The 15,629-nt window shown below is 37.9% G+C and overlaps 2 protein-coding genes across 2 annotated transcripts; one reads left to right on the top strand and one right to left on the bottom strand.

The window, feature by feature from the left end:
• The first annotated feature begins 984 nt into the window (after positions 1 to 984).
• On the top strand, positions 985 to 3,713 carry LOC125211105 (stearoyl-[acyl-carrier-protein] 9-desaturase, chloroplastic-like). Its single transcript, XM_048110805.2, has 3 exons — positions 985 to 1,112; positions 1,472 to 1,946; positions 2,958 to 3,713. The coding sequence occupies exons 1-3, from the start codon at positions 985 to 987 to the stop codon at positions 3,516 to 3,518; spliced, it is 1,164 nt and encodes a 387-aa protein (XP_047966762.2). The 3' UTR covers positions 3,519 to 3,713.
• A 4,922-nt stretch (positions 3,714 to 8,635) lies between these two features.
• On the bottom strand, positions 8,636 to 13,684 carry LOC125224040 (exopolygalacturonase-like). The gene is made up of 5 exons (XM_089064770.1): positions 13,468 to 13,684; positions 12,852 to 13,252; positions 12,670 to 12,732; positions 9,739 to 10,020; positions 8,636 to 9,380 (listed from the first exon to the last, which is right to left on the bottom strand). The coding sequence occupies exons 1-5, from the start codon at positions 13,682 to 13,684 to the stop codon at positions 8,637 to 8,639; spliced, it is 1,707 nt and encodes a 568-aa protein (XP_088920896.1). The 3' UTR covers position 8,636.
• Between the last annotated feature and the right edge of the window lie 1,945 nt (positions 13,685 to 15,629).

Genomic DNA, 15,629 nt, shown 5'->3' with positions numbered 1-15,629 from the left:
ACACTATTTAATAATCAATTGACGTGATCCTAGATATACGGTATCCCCATATGGATAGTTTGATTTATAATATAGCAATTTTATGTGGAATATAAGATTAGATGCGATCCTCGATTTCTTGAACAATATCTCATCATTTTGTAGTTGAGGTCACATTTTTATTTTTAGCTTTTTATATCATTTTGTAGTGGAGGTCACATTTTTATTTTTAGCTTTTCTTAATAAATATCACATTTTTTTTAGAATTTTTTTTTTCTTACAATAATATAAATATGCTATTCCATTTTTCTTTTCCAATTAACACATAAAATAAAACATCTAAAATTTCGTGTCATTACCTAGCTATTACACAACTCCCTTCGTTCTCTCATAGTTAAGGTGAAACTTTTGGCACGGAGTTTAAGAAAAAAATGTTAAGTGTGCTGAATAAATAGATTAAAAGGTAAGAAAGAGAAAAAAAAAGGTAAAGTAAGAAAGAAAAAAATTATTATATATGGAACGACTCAACTATAATGAAACTTTCTGAAATAGCAAAATGACTCAACTATGATAGAATGAAAGGAATATCTATTATAGAACGGGAAGAGTACAATATTACTAAAATATACAGACAATAGTGTCTGGAATATTTAGATATATATATTTAGGAATAAAAGTGAACTTTAGTCATAAAAATATATACATGAGAAATTGGTTTTGATTTCTTATTTATTTTGAATTTATATTTACAAGAACAAAAGTTTTTCGCTTTGGAGGAAAATAATAACAAACTAAACTATCTCATTAAAGGGGAGAAAGTGTATTTATTAATATCAATAAACCTAGATTACTAGTGCATAAAGGGCAATTTGGTCATTTACTCACATATTTTATACATACACGTAAACATGAGAATAAAATGATCATCAAATAAAGTCAAAAAACAAACAAGCCCTGTACGAAATCTATCTCTCCACACAAAATTCTGTTTGCAAAGGAAGGAGAATGGCAATGAAGGTGAATGTATTTAACTTTGAATCAAGAAAATGCCCCGCTTTCGCTCTTCCTTCCGCCGTCGGCAGCTGCAGATATCCTAAATTCTTTGTGGCTTCCACTCTTCCTTCTCGTTCAAAGTAAGTTGTGATTTTTTTTAATATAAAACAAGGATTAGTGTTATAGTTTCTACTCCCTCGGTCCGAGAATAGGAGTCCATTTTCACTATTTCAGTCCGTCTATCAATAAGAGTCATATTTCACTTTTACCATAAACGATAAGTTATTCACAATCCACTCACCTTTAATTAGAAAACAAATATGATACGTACGTCCACAAAAAATAATCTTGTTTTTCAATTTATAGTAGCTTTCTTTTTACTGAGAAAACTAATACTGTTTTTCAACAGTGGAATATGAATAAAATGTGGGTGAGATAAAGTTAGTGGTGTGTAGAGTCCATTATCAGGTCTATTAAAAATGAAACATTTGCTTTTCAGACCAGCCAGGGAGGCGCGTGTTCAAGTCACACACTCAATGCCCCCTCACAAAATCGAGATCCTCAAATCCATAGAAGGCTGGGCTCATGACAACATCCTGGTTCACCTGAAACCTGTGGAGAAGTGTTGGCAGCCTCAGGATTTCTTGCCTGATCCGGCCTTCGATGGATTCCATGACCAGGTGAAGGAACTGAGAGAGAGGGCTAAGGAGATTCCCGACGATTATTTTGTTGTTCTAGTCGGGAATATGGTCACTGAGGAAGCCCTCCCGACTTACCTGACAATGCTGAACACCATAGATGGGATGAGGGATGAGACGGGGATGGACGCAACTCCTTGGGCGATCTGGGCGAGGGCGTGGACTGCCGAGGAGAATAGACACGGAGACCTTCTGAATAAGTATCTTTACCTCTCTGGGAGAGTCGACATGAAGCAAGTCGAGAAGACTGTCCAGTATCTCATCGGGTCGGGAATGGTAAGTAGTAGTACATTATTTTTCTACATATTTTGAATTGTGTGTGCAATGTTGTGTTTATTTGTGTTCTCTATGTGTGATGTGTGCAGTGTTATTTTTGAGTGTGAATGCGAATTTCAAATTAAATGCTTGAATTCGAAAACAGAACCTTCATTTGCATGATACCAACGAATTCCTATAGTCTAACTATGTTATCTAAGTTAGTAGTTATATGTATAGATCATGGAAAATTTGACACCAATATTACCAAAAATACCTACTCCCTCAGTCCCAAGATAATATTCCAAGATAATTGAGTTATAATTTCTTTTTCTGAATTGTTCAAGGTTGCTGAGTCGTTTTCTTTTATGGTATAAAAAGTTTTATTAATGTTCACTTTATTCCTTCTTTCTCATTCATACTTTATTCTCTCTTTTATTTTGTTTTGTTTCCATTTTAATATTAAACATTAATTTCTTAAATCGCGTGCCTTAAAATAAATGTTTCAACTAATTTGGCTCCCTCCGTCCATGAAGTAATGTCTCATTTTACTATTTCAGTCCCTCCGCAATTTAAAGTTCTATTCACATTTTTAGTAAGTGAATCTCTTATTTTACTAAATCATTACCGTCACATTTTATTTTAAAACCAATACTCTCTTAGTCTTTTAAATATAGAAATTTTGAAACGGCACAGGTTCTTATACACAATTGGTAAGTAAGAGAGATAAAAAGAAAAAAAAAATGATAGCAGAGAATAGTCTTGCCACATTAGAGAGAGAAAAAAATCTTTATAGGAAGTTTCTATTTTTAAGTCACGAAGCAAAATGGGTGAATGAATTTTAAATTTAAAGGCTGCGTCATGGAGGACTCGAACATGTGATCTTTGGTGACCACTCATATACACGAGTTAAACAATTTTGGATAAAAAAAAAAAGTTTAAAACTCGAGTGAGATTATAACTAGCGGACGGAGGGAGTATTTGATATTAACATGAGATTCTTGAGGTGGTCTGACACGAAACTTTATGTAGGACCCTGGGATGGAAAACAACCCGTACCTCGGATCCATCTACACATCTTTCCAAGAAAGGGCTACGTTCATGGTCCATGGAAACATGGCCCGACAAGCAATGGAGCATGGGAACATCAAGTTGGCTCAGATATGTGGCACCATTGCCGCGGATGAGAAACGCCACGAAACTGCATACACCAAGATAGCTGGGAAGCTGTTCGAGGTCGACCCTGATACAACCATGCTGGCTTTCGCCAACATGATGAAAAAGAAAATCTCGATGCCCGCACACTTGATGTACGATGGTCGCGATGACAACCTCTTCCAGCACTTCTGGGCTGTCGACCAACGCCTAGGCATCTACACGGCAGGAGATTACGCAGACATCCTAGAGCACATGGTTGCGCGATGGAAGGTTGAAAATATAACTGGGCTATCCGCAGAGGGGCAAGAGGCTCAAGACTACGTCTGTAATTTGTCTCCGAGAATCAGACGTCTAGGGGAGAGAGCTCGCGAGATGGCAAAGCAGGCGCCAAAGGTCCCGTTTAGCTGGATATACGACAGAGAAGTGCAACTCTGAGACGGAAGTAGTAAATTTTTGCACCTTATGAATAATCGACATGTTGATGTTGTGTGCCAATTTCAAGCATTACCTTGAAAATCCTTGTCATTTCGTAGACAATCCATGTCATATATAGTTCCGTTTTTCTCATCTTACTTCATCAATCATCAGTCAACATTTTCATCTGCTAAGACTTGGTATAAAACAAAGTAAGATATACACTCATGGAGTACTAATTGAGAGTTTGTAACAATTCCCTTTACATGCATCCAAAACATAACCAAACATATCTGGGTATTAGTAATCTCTTAAAAATCGGACCGCTAAGCGAACCAGCAAAGCTATCGGTTCACGGTTCAACTGGTCGGACCGGTCCAACCAATGGTCGAGCCGGAATACTGTAGCAAGTTATATATATGAGTATATAAGTAGAGAGAAATGTTCTGCTGAGCGTGGTTATTTGAGCGACATTTGAGCGTCAGTATATTTTCTCTCTCCTCACTTGCTCTCCTTCTCTCCTCTCTTCAACGTTTGTCTTTCATTTTCATCATCATCGATTTCTCTCTCCTCACCCACTTTTGCTTCCCTTTGATTCAACCAGCAGAAGAAGAACCCTCGCCCACTCTCTCAACCTTTTCGATTCAACCTAGTAGAAAGAAGAAATCCTCACCCAATTTCTCGTCTCTGCAGTTCAATCCAGCAGAAAGAAGAACAAAACGTCACCGACTTTCTCATTCATTTGATTCAACCCAGAAGAAGAAGAACTTAGATTCAATTGATTCCGGTGAAATTGATATCCCCAAAAATAAGAGGCGAATAATTTCTTCTTTTTTTATTGTTTTCAGTTTTTGTTAACTTTCTTTTAACCATTCACAAATTTGTCTTCATTGAATTCACTTGACGAAAAGAACTTGGATTCAAATGAATTCTGGCAAATTTTATCTTCATTGTTGCTTAAATCAATATTTCTGCCATTGAAGCGAATTTGTTTTTTCTTCTCTTTTTATCTGAATCAATTCTCGACGATGGTATAAAAAATTTTAATTGCACCAATATCAATGGAAATAGGCAAGAGTGGGAATAAGAAATTTTTTGTGGGTTTTACTTCTCTGCAATTTTGAGATTTCTTCAATTTTAGGAGAACTGAGAAATTGGAAGTATGTTTTGTGGAATTTCAATTTAGAGTAAAAATTCATGGAGAGGGAACTGCAACAGATGTTGATGTAGAATTAGATTTGCGGAAGGAAGAAAAAAAGAAGGAAGAAAAAGAAGGAGAGAGAGAGAGAATTAGTAGTGTCGCTCACGCTGGCGCTCAAATTGAGCGCTCAGCAGAACATTTCTCTATAAGTAGATATATATTTAATATAATACTATTCGAATTCAAAACATGTACATAAACAAGCATTAATGCAATATATAGTTTGGTTCAACCGGTTCTTGGTTTCCGGTCCAACCGGCTGGCTCACCCGGTCCATAACGGCCCAACCCTCTGCCGGTTTTACATAGTGAATCGGACTGGAAAGGCTACCGGGTATTACAGTGATATTCAAGCACACCTACAACCTCGGACATTTTTGGTCTTAGTCTTGGTTCTATACTCAGACATTGCAGACATATCTTGGCAACTTCATATGCTTCTTCGGGAGAGGGTATTTACCCTCAAATCTACTATCCACAATTCGTGGCAGTCTTTTTTTGTCATTCAAATAATGTTTTGCAAAATCGATCAGATTATGCTCTCCTGCGGGCTGTTTAGAGTCAATAATTCGACGGCCTGACATTATTTCTAGCAAAACTGCTCCAAAACCATACACATCAGATCCCGTAGTCAAGTGACCTGTTCATAAAATAATCAGCAGCATTCAAAAAAGACAGCCAGACCAGTAGCTAGACATATAAACTAACTAGGTTTAGAGATGTAATTGAACCACAGGTTGAGCTGAGTTCATGCATAAGGTGTAGAGTAGAAACCAAACGAGCAGTGTTTGAGCTCAGGCCTAGATTGTTTGGTTTACATCTCTAAATTCTAATCATTCTTTTCAATTAGTAATTAGAATCAAAGGGTTGTCTACTATACAGGATTGACAACATACATGATTGAATACTTTTATACTCCCTCCGTCCCAGATAATTCGACCCAGTATTCCATTTCAGGCCGTCCCACATAATTTGTCCCACTTCACTTTTACCATTTTTGGTAGTGGACCTCATATTCCACTAACTCATTTCTACTCACATTTTATTATAAAACTAATACTTTAAAAGTAGGACCCACGTCCCACCAACTTTTTCAACTCTCTTTCCATTAGATTTCTTAAAACCCGTGCCGAATCAAAGTGTCCCGAATTATCTGGGACGGAGGGAGTATTTATCACCAAGAATTTTGTGCAATGTTGCCCCTTTGCATAGAATAATTAAGAATCAAGCAAGCTATCACAAATCATGGAAATTAAGCAAGAGGCTTTTCATATCCCAAAGTTTCAATCCGTCATAGTAAACAGTAGATAAGACCTGGTATATTTTCCTTTTTTGAGTTGTTCTGTTAAACTTGGCTTATTTTCTGTTTGGCTAATGAGGGCCACACACCTTTACACCATATCTTACTCTAATGTGATAGAAGGAGTACTAATTTTTTATAAGGCTAATCTTCGAGAGGAAACATCTCCTAACAATATTTACTAAGAATATGGTGAGATGTTAAGGAAGTAAGTAAAGTATGCCAAATTTACTTGAGAACAAATGGTTGTCCAAGCTTCCTTTGAGCATGAACTAATATACCAGAATCCTGTTGTCTGCATTGAAGCTATATCCAACAAGTATGATCAAATTTGGGTGATGGAGTTGATTCAAATAATGTATTTCATCCTGCAACATTTTTGAATGATTGGTAAACATTACACTGCAAAACTAAGCACTAAAGAGAATTAAGTTAGGGGTAGTTGTATGTGATCAAATACAGAGACAGAGAAACTAGCTCAGGGCATTCAGCCTACTAATCAAGCTTTGAATATTGGCAAAGTTAATTCAAAAAAGATTGCGATCTGCAAAATGAGTCCTAGTCAAGATTATATCTTCTATCAAATAATCATTAATTGGGTCATAGTATATACAAACAAATTGTTTATGTAGGCAGTAAGTAGGCTACAACAAGAGCAAATAACCAATTTCAGTGAAAATAGAAACGAAGGAATATATCCTTTTATATGTGAATTTTTGCCACTGAGGTTGTGAGATAAATGGACCCCAATGGAATGTTTGGGCTTGGTGAATTAAATGCTTTGGGCTGATTTAATTCTAGGCCCAGAACTTGTGCAACGGCCCAGTTGTTATTATGGCCCGTTACTTACCTGGGAGAACCGATTGTTGCCGCGTGGCAACCCCACGAGGATCATGCTCCTGAGCCGTTGGATCTGGAGCTGTGTTTGTTATGTGAGACAAGTTTAGTGACTTCTCTCATTCCATTCATTCATTCACCCTCTCTCTTTCAGACGTTTGAGCTCCTCCTTTTCTCTAGAACTCTCTCTCTCTCATCTCTGTTCTTGCCAATCTTCTTCTCCGGTGACTTCTTCTCTCTGGTAAAGTGAGCGAAGAGTGTAGATCCTTCAACTCCTGTGTTGATAGATCGGTTAGCCATCTCGAACGGTTGAGTTCGAATCTGGCGTTTTGGGTGAAGATCTTCTGGTGATTCCTTGTGCGTTGAGAGATCTGTGACCTCTAGATCTTACGGAGGTGATTCTGAGTTGTGATTGTGATTTCGTGTGAGAGGTGGCCGGTGCGAAGTAGCAATCGGCAGACTCCTAGGGTTTTGGGGTCTGGTGTGTCTCGCTGTGCTCCCTTGTGGTCTTTGGTGAAGATAGAGGAGGTTCCTGGCCTGTGTGAAGTTGCTGGTGCAACCTGAGCCATAGTACCGCGGTTTCTATCTTGAGCGTCATTTCTTGATACAGATCCTAAAGGAATACCAAAAATATTCCAATATTTTTAAGACCATTATACGTATTATTGATAAATAAGTTTCCTCGTTAAAAACAATAACTACTCATCACACAAGCAAATTGGTTCAAGTCAAACTCCACCTTTTATGTGAACAAACTTTGTTAAGAGAGTTTGAAAAAAATCTTTATTAAATAAAAAATTTCAATATATATATAATATGTTTATATCTGGTCATCAAACCACAACTAAAATTTAAATTTAAACAAAAAAGTTGCTAGGAAGAATTGAAATATAAGAAAATGAAAATGAAAAGCATACTTGAATGAAAGTTAGCCTTCACAAGATTAGCATATTTATAAAGTTAGCCCACAAGATAAGCATATGCATAATAAAGTATTAAAGGGAATGGTATCCTATTCTCCAGAAAATGAGCCCATACTTTCCTTTTTATTAAAAAGGATTTTTATTTAATCTTAAAAAATACTATTACAAATTAATTAAGTTATAAATAATTATCATATAATAACTCTGCCAAACTTACGCCATCTAAAAGATTTAAACTTTCGTTTACGTTGCAGAATGATTATCTTAACTCTTTGTGTTAGAGAAGTTGTTTAACGTTATTTGTATTTTTGTTTTTGGTAACAGGATGGCGTATATATTCAACTCATTGTTTTATGTGTGAGTGTGATAAATAAAAGCCGTGTTATTTTTTTATCACTAATTAAATATATAAATCATAGTAATTAAATATTACTAGTACTCTTTTTGCCCATATCTTCTCATGTTGGAAAGTTGGAAATAAACTAATTGAATGTGATCAAGGAAAATCAACACAAGAAAGGAATTGATCACACTATCATGTATAGCATATTCCTAGTTCCAAATTGTAACTTAATGTAGTATTCTAGTCTAAAATTGTAACTTACCATAAGTAGCAGATATTACACCTATAAGAGCATGAAAATAAGTAGCATAATCCATTCAGTAATTATAATTCTCGATCCATTTATCAAGAATTTTTTTTAAAAAAAAGTTGTAGGCAAAAAATAACAGTAGTGTGAAAATTAAAGCAAAGTATCTTGAATGGAAGGCTGTAAAGTATGAAGTGTAAACAATACTGCAGCTCACCACAATCATTCTTATCACTTTCGATTGCAGCTCTCGATTGCACCACAATTCATCTCTCTAGAAAGAGATATCCTATTCCCAAGTACAACTCGAAGGAATTTGTTCATCTCCAACAAACTTAACATTAGCTCTATAGCAAAGTGCAGAAGTTGGTTTCCCTTTAAAGGTCAAGTTAACTCCTCTCAACTCTATGCCGCTGCAAGGATGCCATTTGCTGCAATCAATCTTCACCCCGACTTCCGTATTCGAGCTGCCACGAATGTCGATGAATTTCACACCTATTATTTTAATATTCGAATCACCACCCTCACATTTCGAGTCTGGGCAATAATGTTGATCGATGATGATCGGATTGTACACATTATTTAATGTAATGTTCTTGAAAGTTACATCGGAGACAAGGCCCAGTGGAGAAGTTCCGAATGTCTTGATTCTCAGCGCGTTATCGGTGTCTTTGAAATTGCAATCGGTTACCCTAATTGACCGGACAAACTCCTCGTCCTCATACTTCCCAAGGCTCCCGATGCTGATGCCGTGGCCTGGCCCGCAATTCACGCCTGTGACGTTCATGTTGGTCACTCCGCCTCCTATGGAGATGCAGTCGTCTCCAGTGGCGAGGTTTCCACCGAAGATTCTGATGTTATCGGATTTTCCCAGGTGGATGCCGTCAGTGTTGGGGCTGTCGGCCGGAGCTGTGGCGTGGACGTTGTTAAAGGTTACATCTTTGCATTTGTGGACGTTGAAGTGGAACTTTTTGCTGTTGATTGAATGGATGTTTTCAATGTCCACTTTGTTGACACGCTCCAATTTTAATGACTGCAAATTAGGGTTAGGGTTAGGGTTAGGTCATGAATGTGTATTATGCATATAAATTCATTAATACTATATATAGTAAACGTCATATATGACACTAACTTATTGACAAAGAAACTTATATTCTACCAATTTGTTTCCACGCACCCTCCTTTCCATTTCTTAAAACGCATGCCCCGTAAAACTAGGACTATTAAAGTTGGATGCCAGGACTAATTCTCATGTATATAAGAACTTTGAGGGGATTTAAACTTTGACGATATCGAAATGGGAGTAGCATTGGAAGTTAACCTAGTTACATCATAATATATGATAGAGATAGAAGTGACATTGGAAATTCATTTAGTTAGGTTTGGCTTACAGTTATAATGGGGGCTTGCTTGATCTTCCAATATGAGGCTCCATTTCCATTTAAGGTACCGGTGCCGGATATCGAGAGGTCATCGACCCTGAGAAACTTGATCCAATAATCCATTGCGGGAGTAGGAACTTCGGGAGCAATTATGGTTCCATCTAGTACAAAATTGGTTTTGCCAATGCATGGTCCTAAAAATTCAACATCACTTAATTGATAATCTCCTTTTGGAACACTTAGTGTGCCTCCATCAGTTGCACAAGCTTTCTTCCATGCCTCTAAAAAAGCCTGCACCAAAATCACAACCCTTAATTAAAAGAAAATAATTAAGCATGCAACAAATTATGTATCATGTCAGGAAATCCATACGGACACAATCCATTAGAATGATCTATATTTCTCATTTAATGCATGTCACCTGTATCAAAAGAAACATAAAACAATCTCCCAAAGCCAATAGATAGCATGTGTCCAATAGGATAAATATGTCTCGTGGATTTGTCGGGTTTGAACAATGACCCGTCATGAAAAATTATATACCAATCAGCAATTTATTTGGTTATCTATTTAATTACAATGAATTCTTTAGTCAAACTATATAACAAACGTATAAGTATTCATTATCTATTAAATAAATAGTTGTCTATCTAGTAATAACACTAATAAAACATTGCAAACAAAATTAATTTTTTGAAATAAGATGATAAATATTTGAATAATCTCATATATTTCCATGACATGAGCTCGTGGGATCAAACAACGTTGAATCCGTTGTTAATTTATGTGGCAAAATGGCTTTTTATCTATGATACCTCTTTGCCAGATTGAGAAACTGGGAATATGTTGCTTTGGCAATGGACATGAAGAGAGCTCCAAATGAATAGAAGAAAGAAAATAACAATCCTTTGACACATGCAGCTTGAATCCATTGATGAAATAATATTGGTGATGATATGAACTGATAATAGAGACTCCTCTATTTATATCAACAAGATGAAATAATGCATTAAAGTTATAACTTATTTTTTTTAACACATTATTCCAAATTTTATTTGTGGAATGCTGATTAATATATTAGTGGCTCTCCTAGTCAATTTTACAGTCAACGGAAAAAATAAATCAACATCGTCCATAATTTTCAAATTGTTTTAACTATTTAGCACACAAATTCGATTATATACTTTCCTCTTTCCACTTTAATTAATTGGTATCCATGAGTGAAATTATGAGGATTTTATCTTTACTTTGGAAGAGAGAATTATGAGATATTATATATAAACATGTGAAAAATGCAAGCATGCTCCCTTTGGGGTGTAGTTAAATTTAGTTAAAATAACTAATTTATGAAAAAATTGGCATGCACGGAATTAAATACTTATATTTATTGTTGGTCTTACTGGAAAAAAAATAGTGAAGGAAAGAAACAAAAATTGAAAGCCAAGATCGATATAGCAATTGTCAAACGAAATCATATATGTAATCCATTCCCTCACCGACCAATCAAAAGAATTGAGTTTGCACTTTTCTCCCTATAAATAAAAGAGTAAAGGCCAGGAAAATAGTAATGAAGGAAAATGGTACGCCAGGAAAAATGGGATGACTTGCTTCCATCATTTACTTTAATTTATTTTAACGTCTAAAAAAAATAGTCTCATATGTGCGACAACATGTATTTTAATGAGAAATTTAATAAATTAAGAGAGAGAGAAAAAAAATAGGTAAAACAAGATAGATATGAAGAAAAAGTAGATACAGTAGGTGAGAGAGAGGAGAAAAAGTGGGTAAAATATGAGATAGAGACTTTTTATTTATAGAAATGAGACTATTTTTTGTGGATATTCTGAAATGCTAAAATGAGACTATTTTTCGTGGACATACGGAGTATATTTCAGACAACAATTCACCACACGAAATCGGGTTAAGGGCATATTTCAGTTGGGCAGAAATTAAATAGAGCCCAGGTCTTAAATTATTTGCTTGGGCAAATGAGAAATTAGAATGGCAGGGCCCAATTCCGGATTTAATTTGTTTGGGCTCTTTGATTAATTAATTAGAGTTTTAGTTTAATTTACTAATAGCTCAAAAATAGTTCCTTGAGCTAATTTTTAAATTAAATCACTGAGACCAGATAAATTAATTATCCCCGTAGTTAAATCTTCAGATTTAATTAGATAATTAATGACCGACGAATTTTTATTTTAAATTGTTGGATTTAAGTAAGAAATTAATTTTTGGATTAATTTAAAGAAGAAGGACCGAATGTTAAATATTTTGATTTATTTGAGGAATTATTCTTCGATTAATTCACAAAAGAATAAAATGTGATTTTCGAGATGATAAACCCCGACAAGAATAAAATAAAGTATACTTTATAGATAACTTTTCCGAATAATTAAATCCATTAATTTAATTAGCCAAGATCGAACCTCTAAGTCTAGGAAAAATGCGAGAATGAGAGCATCCACTATAGGGGGATGCTTTTTGGTGGACAATTTTTTTTTTTTGTCCATAGCCCCATTTTATTTGTCCACAGCCATAAAAAAAAGTGTCCACAGCAATAGTGGACACTTTTTGGTGGACAAATTTCACTTTATTTTATTTGTTGTGTATTTTAATTCAATTACAATTAAAATTACCGGACTATAAATAATTAGAGAACGAGATAATAATAAAATTAAAAAGTTCTATGAGACCAAATATTCGTTGTATTCATGGATACCGGAAAATTACACAACGAACATTTAAAAAAAAAACATACAAAAACAAATAAAAACACCGCCGCCATCTACTCAGTGGCGGAGTCGGAATCCTCTGCCTCATCTTCGTCGCCCACTCCCCCCGGCGCCGCCGCCCCTGCCCCCGCCGCCCCCGGCGCCGCCCCTGACCAGTCAGCCCCAGATCCTCTCTGATCCTACACATCAGCTCATAGTATATCGCCTTGGTGATCGGGTCGGTGGCCGACTCGTAGAAACGGCAGTTATCTTGCAGTTGTTTCATCAACTGCACATTCAGGTTCCTGTTCAAGACCACATGGCCCCATGGTCCACGGACTGAGCTCCAGACGCGGCCGCCGAGTAGCGGGAGGAACCTGCAGACATTCAGGCGCTGCGGATACTGGCCTTCTGCCCCGGAGGGCGTGAGTGCCTGGTGTGTGTATCAGAGGGCTCCTCCGCTTGGGCGTCGTTGAGGTCGATTGATTGTCCGCCGCTGCTGCTGCTGTAGTTCCCGGCTCTGTTGCATCTATTGCGCTTCGCCGCGTGACCCCCAGTCTCCTCTGCACAGATGACATTGAATTTCGGGCAGTTCTCGAGAACGAGAAACTCCTCCCAGTGGTTGAAACTAGGCTTATATAGCGCGTTGTATTGGGACACAGACAGAGCCTTCACGTCGGCTTCGTTGCGGCCACTCTCAGCGTTGAGAAGGTTGTTGCCGTAGATGCCCGCGAACTTCTTGGTGGGTGTCAGAATCCTTCCAAACTTTTTCCGGAGCTGTTCCGCGTCACGCGGTTTGGCGCTATCGGCTTGAACTCATTGTAGGTCAACAAGACGCGCTTCCAAAAGCCCATCTCGGTCTGATCGGTGCCAACACAGGGGTCTGATGTGACGGCATCCCATGCCCTCGCCACAGCAATCGACTCGTCTTTGGTGTAGTGCCAGCCCCGACTTGTTACCGCCGACTCGCTACCGCCGCTGCCGCTGCCATCCCCGTCGCCGCCGCTGCCGCCTCTCCCCCCACCGCCGTCGCCGCCGCCTCTCCCCCCACCGCCGTTGCCGCCGCCCCTCCCACCACCGCCGTCTCCGGAAGATCTCGTCGGCGGGGTCTCCGGTAGGCCCGGACTCATCAGCCCCATCATCTGCTCCAGTGTGAACCTATCGAAATCAGACAACGGAGTCTGGGTGCGCTGGAAAGAGTGAGAAGGGGTATCCGGCCGCGGATGGTTGGGCGAGTCCATAGTGGGTCGATAATCTCCAAATGCCGAACGACCCAAATTCCTCTGATGAGAAGATTGACCCCGATATTGGCTTTGTTGCCACGGCGGGGATGTCGGTGACCACGACTGGAGTGGAGGGAGACTGGGACTCGATCCCCGGGGGGTGGGACTCGATCCCCACAGCTGAGATGGCTGGGAAGAAGGATAGTCTCCGTATCCCGATTCTTCCGTGCCGGGTGAATCTTCGTCTCTCCGTGCATTTGATAAAATCTAGGGTTGTGAAATTGGGGGTGGAGTGAAAATGGGTGTGGAGTGGAAAATAAATTGGTGGGGTATTTAAATAAGCCAAAAAAATGAATTAAAATTCGAATTAAAAAAAAAAAAATCCGGCGACCGCCGCGGCGGTGCTGCCGCGCAATAGATAGGCGCGGCGGCAGCCGCGATTCTCTCTCATGCGGCCCGTCCTCGCCGCAAAGCCGGCGATGCCCCTTCCGCTCCAAGAGTTTCGTCCGCCCGCGGGGCGGACGCCTTCCCCCCTATACATCGCCGCGGCTAAGCCGCCTCCGGGGCGGCCGGCGCGCCGCCCCTATAGTGGTTGCTCTGAGAAAATCCCTTGTTTCGACATTGGGTTTTGGAAAATTAATCTTTGAATTAAGTTTTAAATTTAATCTTCAATTTAAGTAAACGTAAAGCTAAAAGAAGACAATGCAGAAAATAGAATGGATAAAGTTAGTATCATTCTCAAATCTAAATTTAACTTGTTATTTTTGTTTCTGAAAAGGGACAACCACGAGGAAAGTAACGTTGAGAATTGGGGAATGATTTTCGTAAACCTTGGTAAGCGAAAAGGTGGGGTTTCCTATTCAACATATTATTGCAGATAAATTTATGGAATAACGATTTGTTTTTTTACTCAAATGATATTGTTTGACAGAAATGCGATGATGTCGACCTATTTGACTAGTAAGGGGAGAGTCCTAGTTGATCAATATTGTTGAATTGAATTTGAGTCGCAACGAGGGTACCGTCCCTACCCAGACTAGTGTACATGTGGACTCTCGAGTCGAGTTATTGGGATGACATGACAATATTTTCAATGTACGCATGTATATTTCGGTAAATTTTCATTGATTACTGTCGTACTTAGCCATGCATGTATATTTAAATGTGCAAGTTGAGCAGTGAAGGAAAGAAATATTAATTGAAAGCCAATATCTTTCAACAAAAGTCAAAAGAAGACATATGTTATCCATATTTAATAAAGTAAAATGAAAATAGTAATACTTCCCTCCGTCCCTAAAAATTTGTCACCTATTTCCTTTTTCGTCCGTCTCTAAAAATTTGTCACCTTTTACTTTTACCATTTTTGGTAGTGGACCCCATATTCCACTAACTCATTCTCACTCACATTTTATTATAAAACTAATATATAAAAGTAGGACCCACATGCCACCAACTTTTTCAACTCACTTTCTATTACATTTCTTAAAACCCGTGCTGGATCAAATGGTGACAAATTATCAGGGACGGAGGGAGTAAATGAAAATGGTAAGACAAATGGGATGACTTCCTTTTCTACCATTTTTGGATTAATTTGTAAACGAAATCTATTGTGTTGAAATATTTGGGCTTCATGTCGTAAGAGGTCAGTTTGTATAAGAACTATCCAATATCCTTCCTGGTGGCATTAATAAGATTTTCAAACTGGGTTTTATCGTATCAAAGATGCGACAACGATATCCATTTGTTTGAATAAGGTACAAATTCTGATGATGAAATTCATTAATGAAAGTGAGAAATTCATTAAGAGGAAGAGTGTTGTAACATTCTGAAATTCGAAGTGACGAGTTTCGATGGGGCTTGACGTATTGAATAATCTCTACTCACTAGACTAACATTCTTGCGAAGAATAGTAAAAATTAGGCTGATTCTTAAAATCGATAACTATGAAGTAATTTAACTTCAA

The sequence above is a fragment of the Salvia hispanica genome, chromosome 2 (genome assembly GCF_029641045.1).
Source record: "Salvia hispanica isolate PSC_SH4W2 chromosome 2, Shi_PSC_v1, whole genome shotgun sequence".
In the NCBI taxonomy this organism is placed as follows: Eukaryota; Viridiplantae; Streptophyta; class Magnoliopsida; order Lamiales; family Lamiaceae; genus Salvia; species Salvia hispanica.
The sequence above is the reverse complement of the archived record's forward strand: the minus strand, read 5'-3'. Positions and strand labels throughout refer to the sequence as shown.

Excerpts from the sequence above, each read along its gene's own strand:
- LOC125211105 (XM_048110805.2), top strand. The coding sequence starts at position 985 with ATGGCAATGAAGGTGAATGTATTTAACTTTGAATCAAGAAAATGCCCC. Across the intron at positions 1,113-1,471 it reads ACTCTTCCTTCTCGTTCAAA|ACCAGCCAGGGAGGCGCGTG; the intron begins GTAAGTTGTGAT and ends TTTGCTTTTCAG. Across the intron at positions 1,947-2,957 it reads ATCTCATCGGGTCGGGAATG|GACCCTGGGATGGAAAACAA; the intron begins GTAAGTAGTAGT and ends AACTTTATGTAG.
- LOC125224040 (XM_089064770.1), bottom strand. The coding sequence starts at position 13,684 with ATGGACTCGCCCAACCATCCGCGGCCGGATACCCCTTCTCACTCTTTC. Across the intron at positions 13,253-13,467 it reads GAGAGGCGGCGGCGACGGCG|CCGATAGCGCCAAACCGCGT; the intron begins GTGGGGGGAGAG and ends AATGAGTTCAAG. Across the intron at positions 12,733-12,851 it reads CACGCCCTCCGGGGCAGAAG|TTGATGAAACAACTGCAAGA; the intron begins GCCAGTATCCGC and ends CTGAATGTGCAG.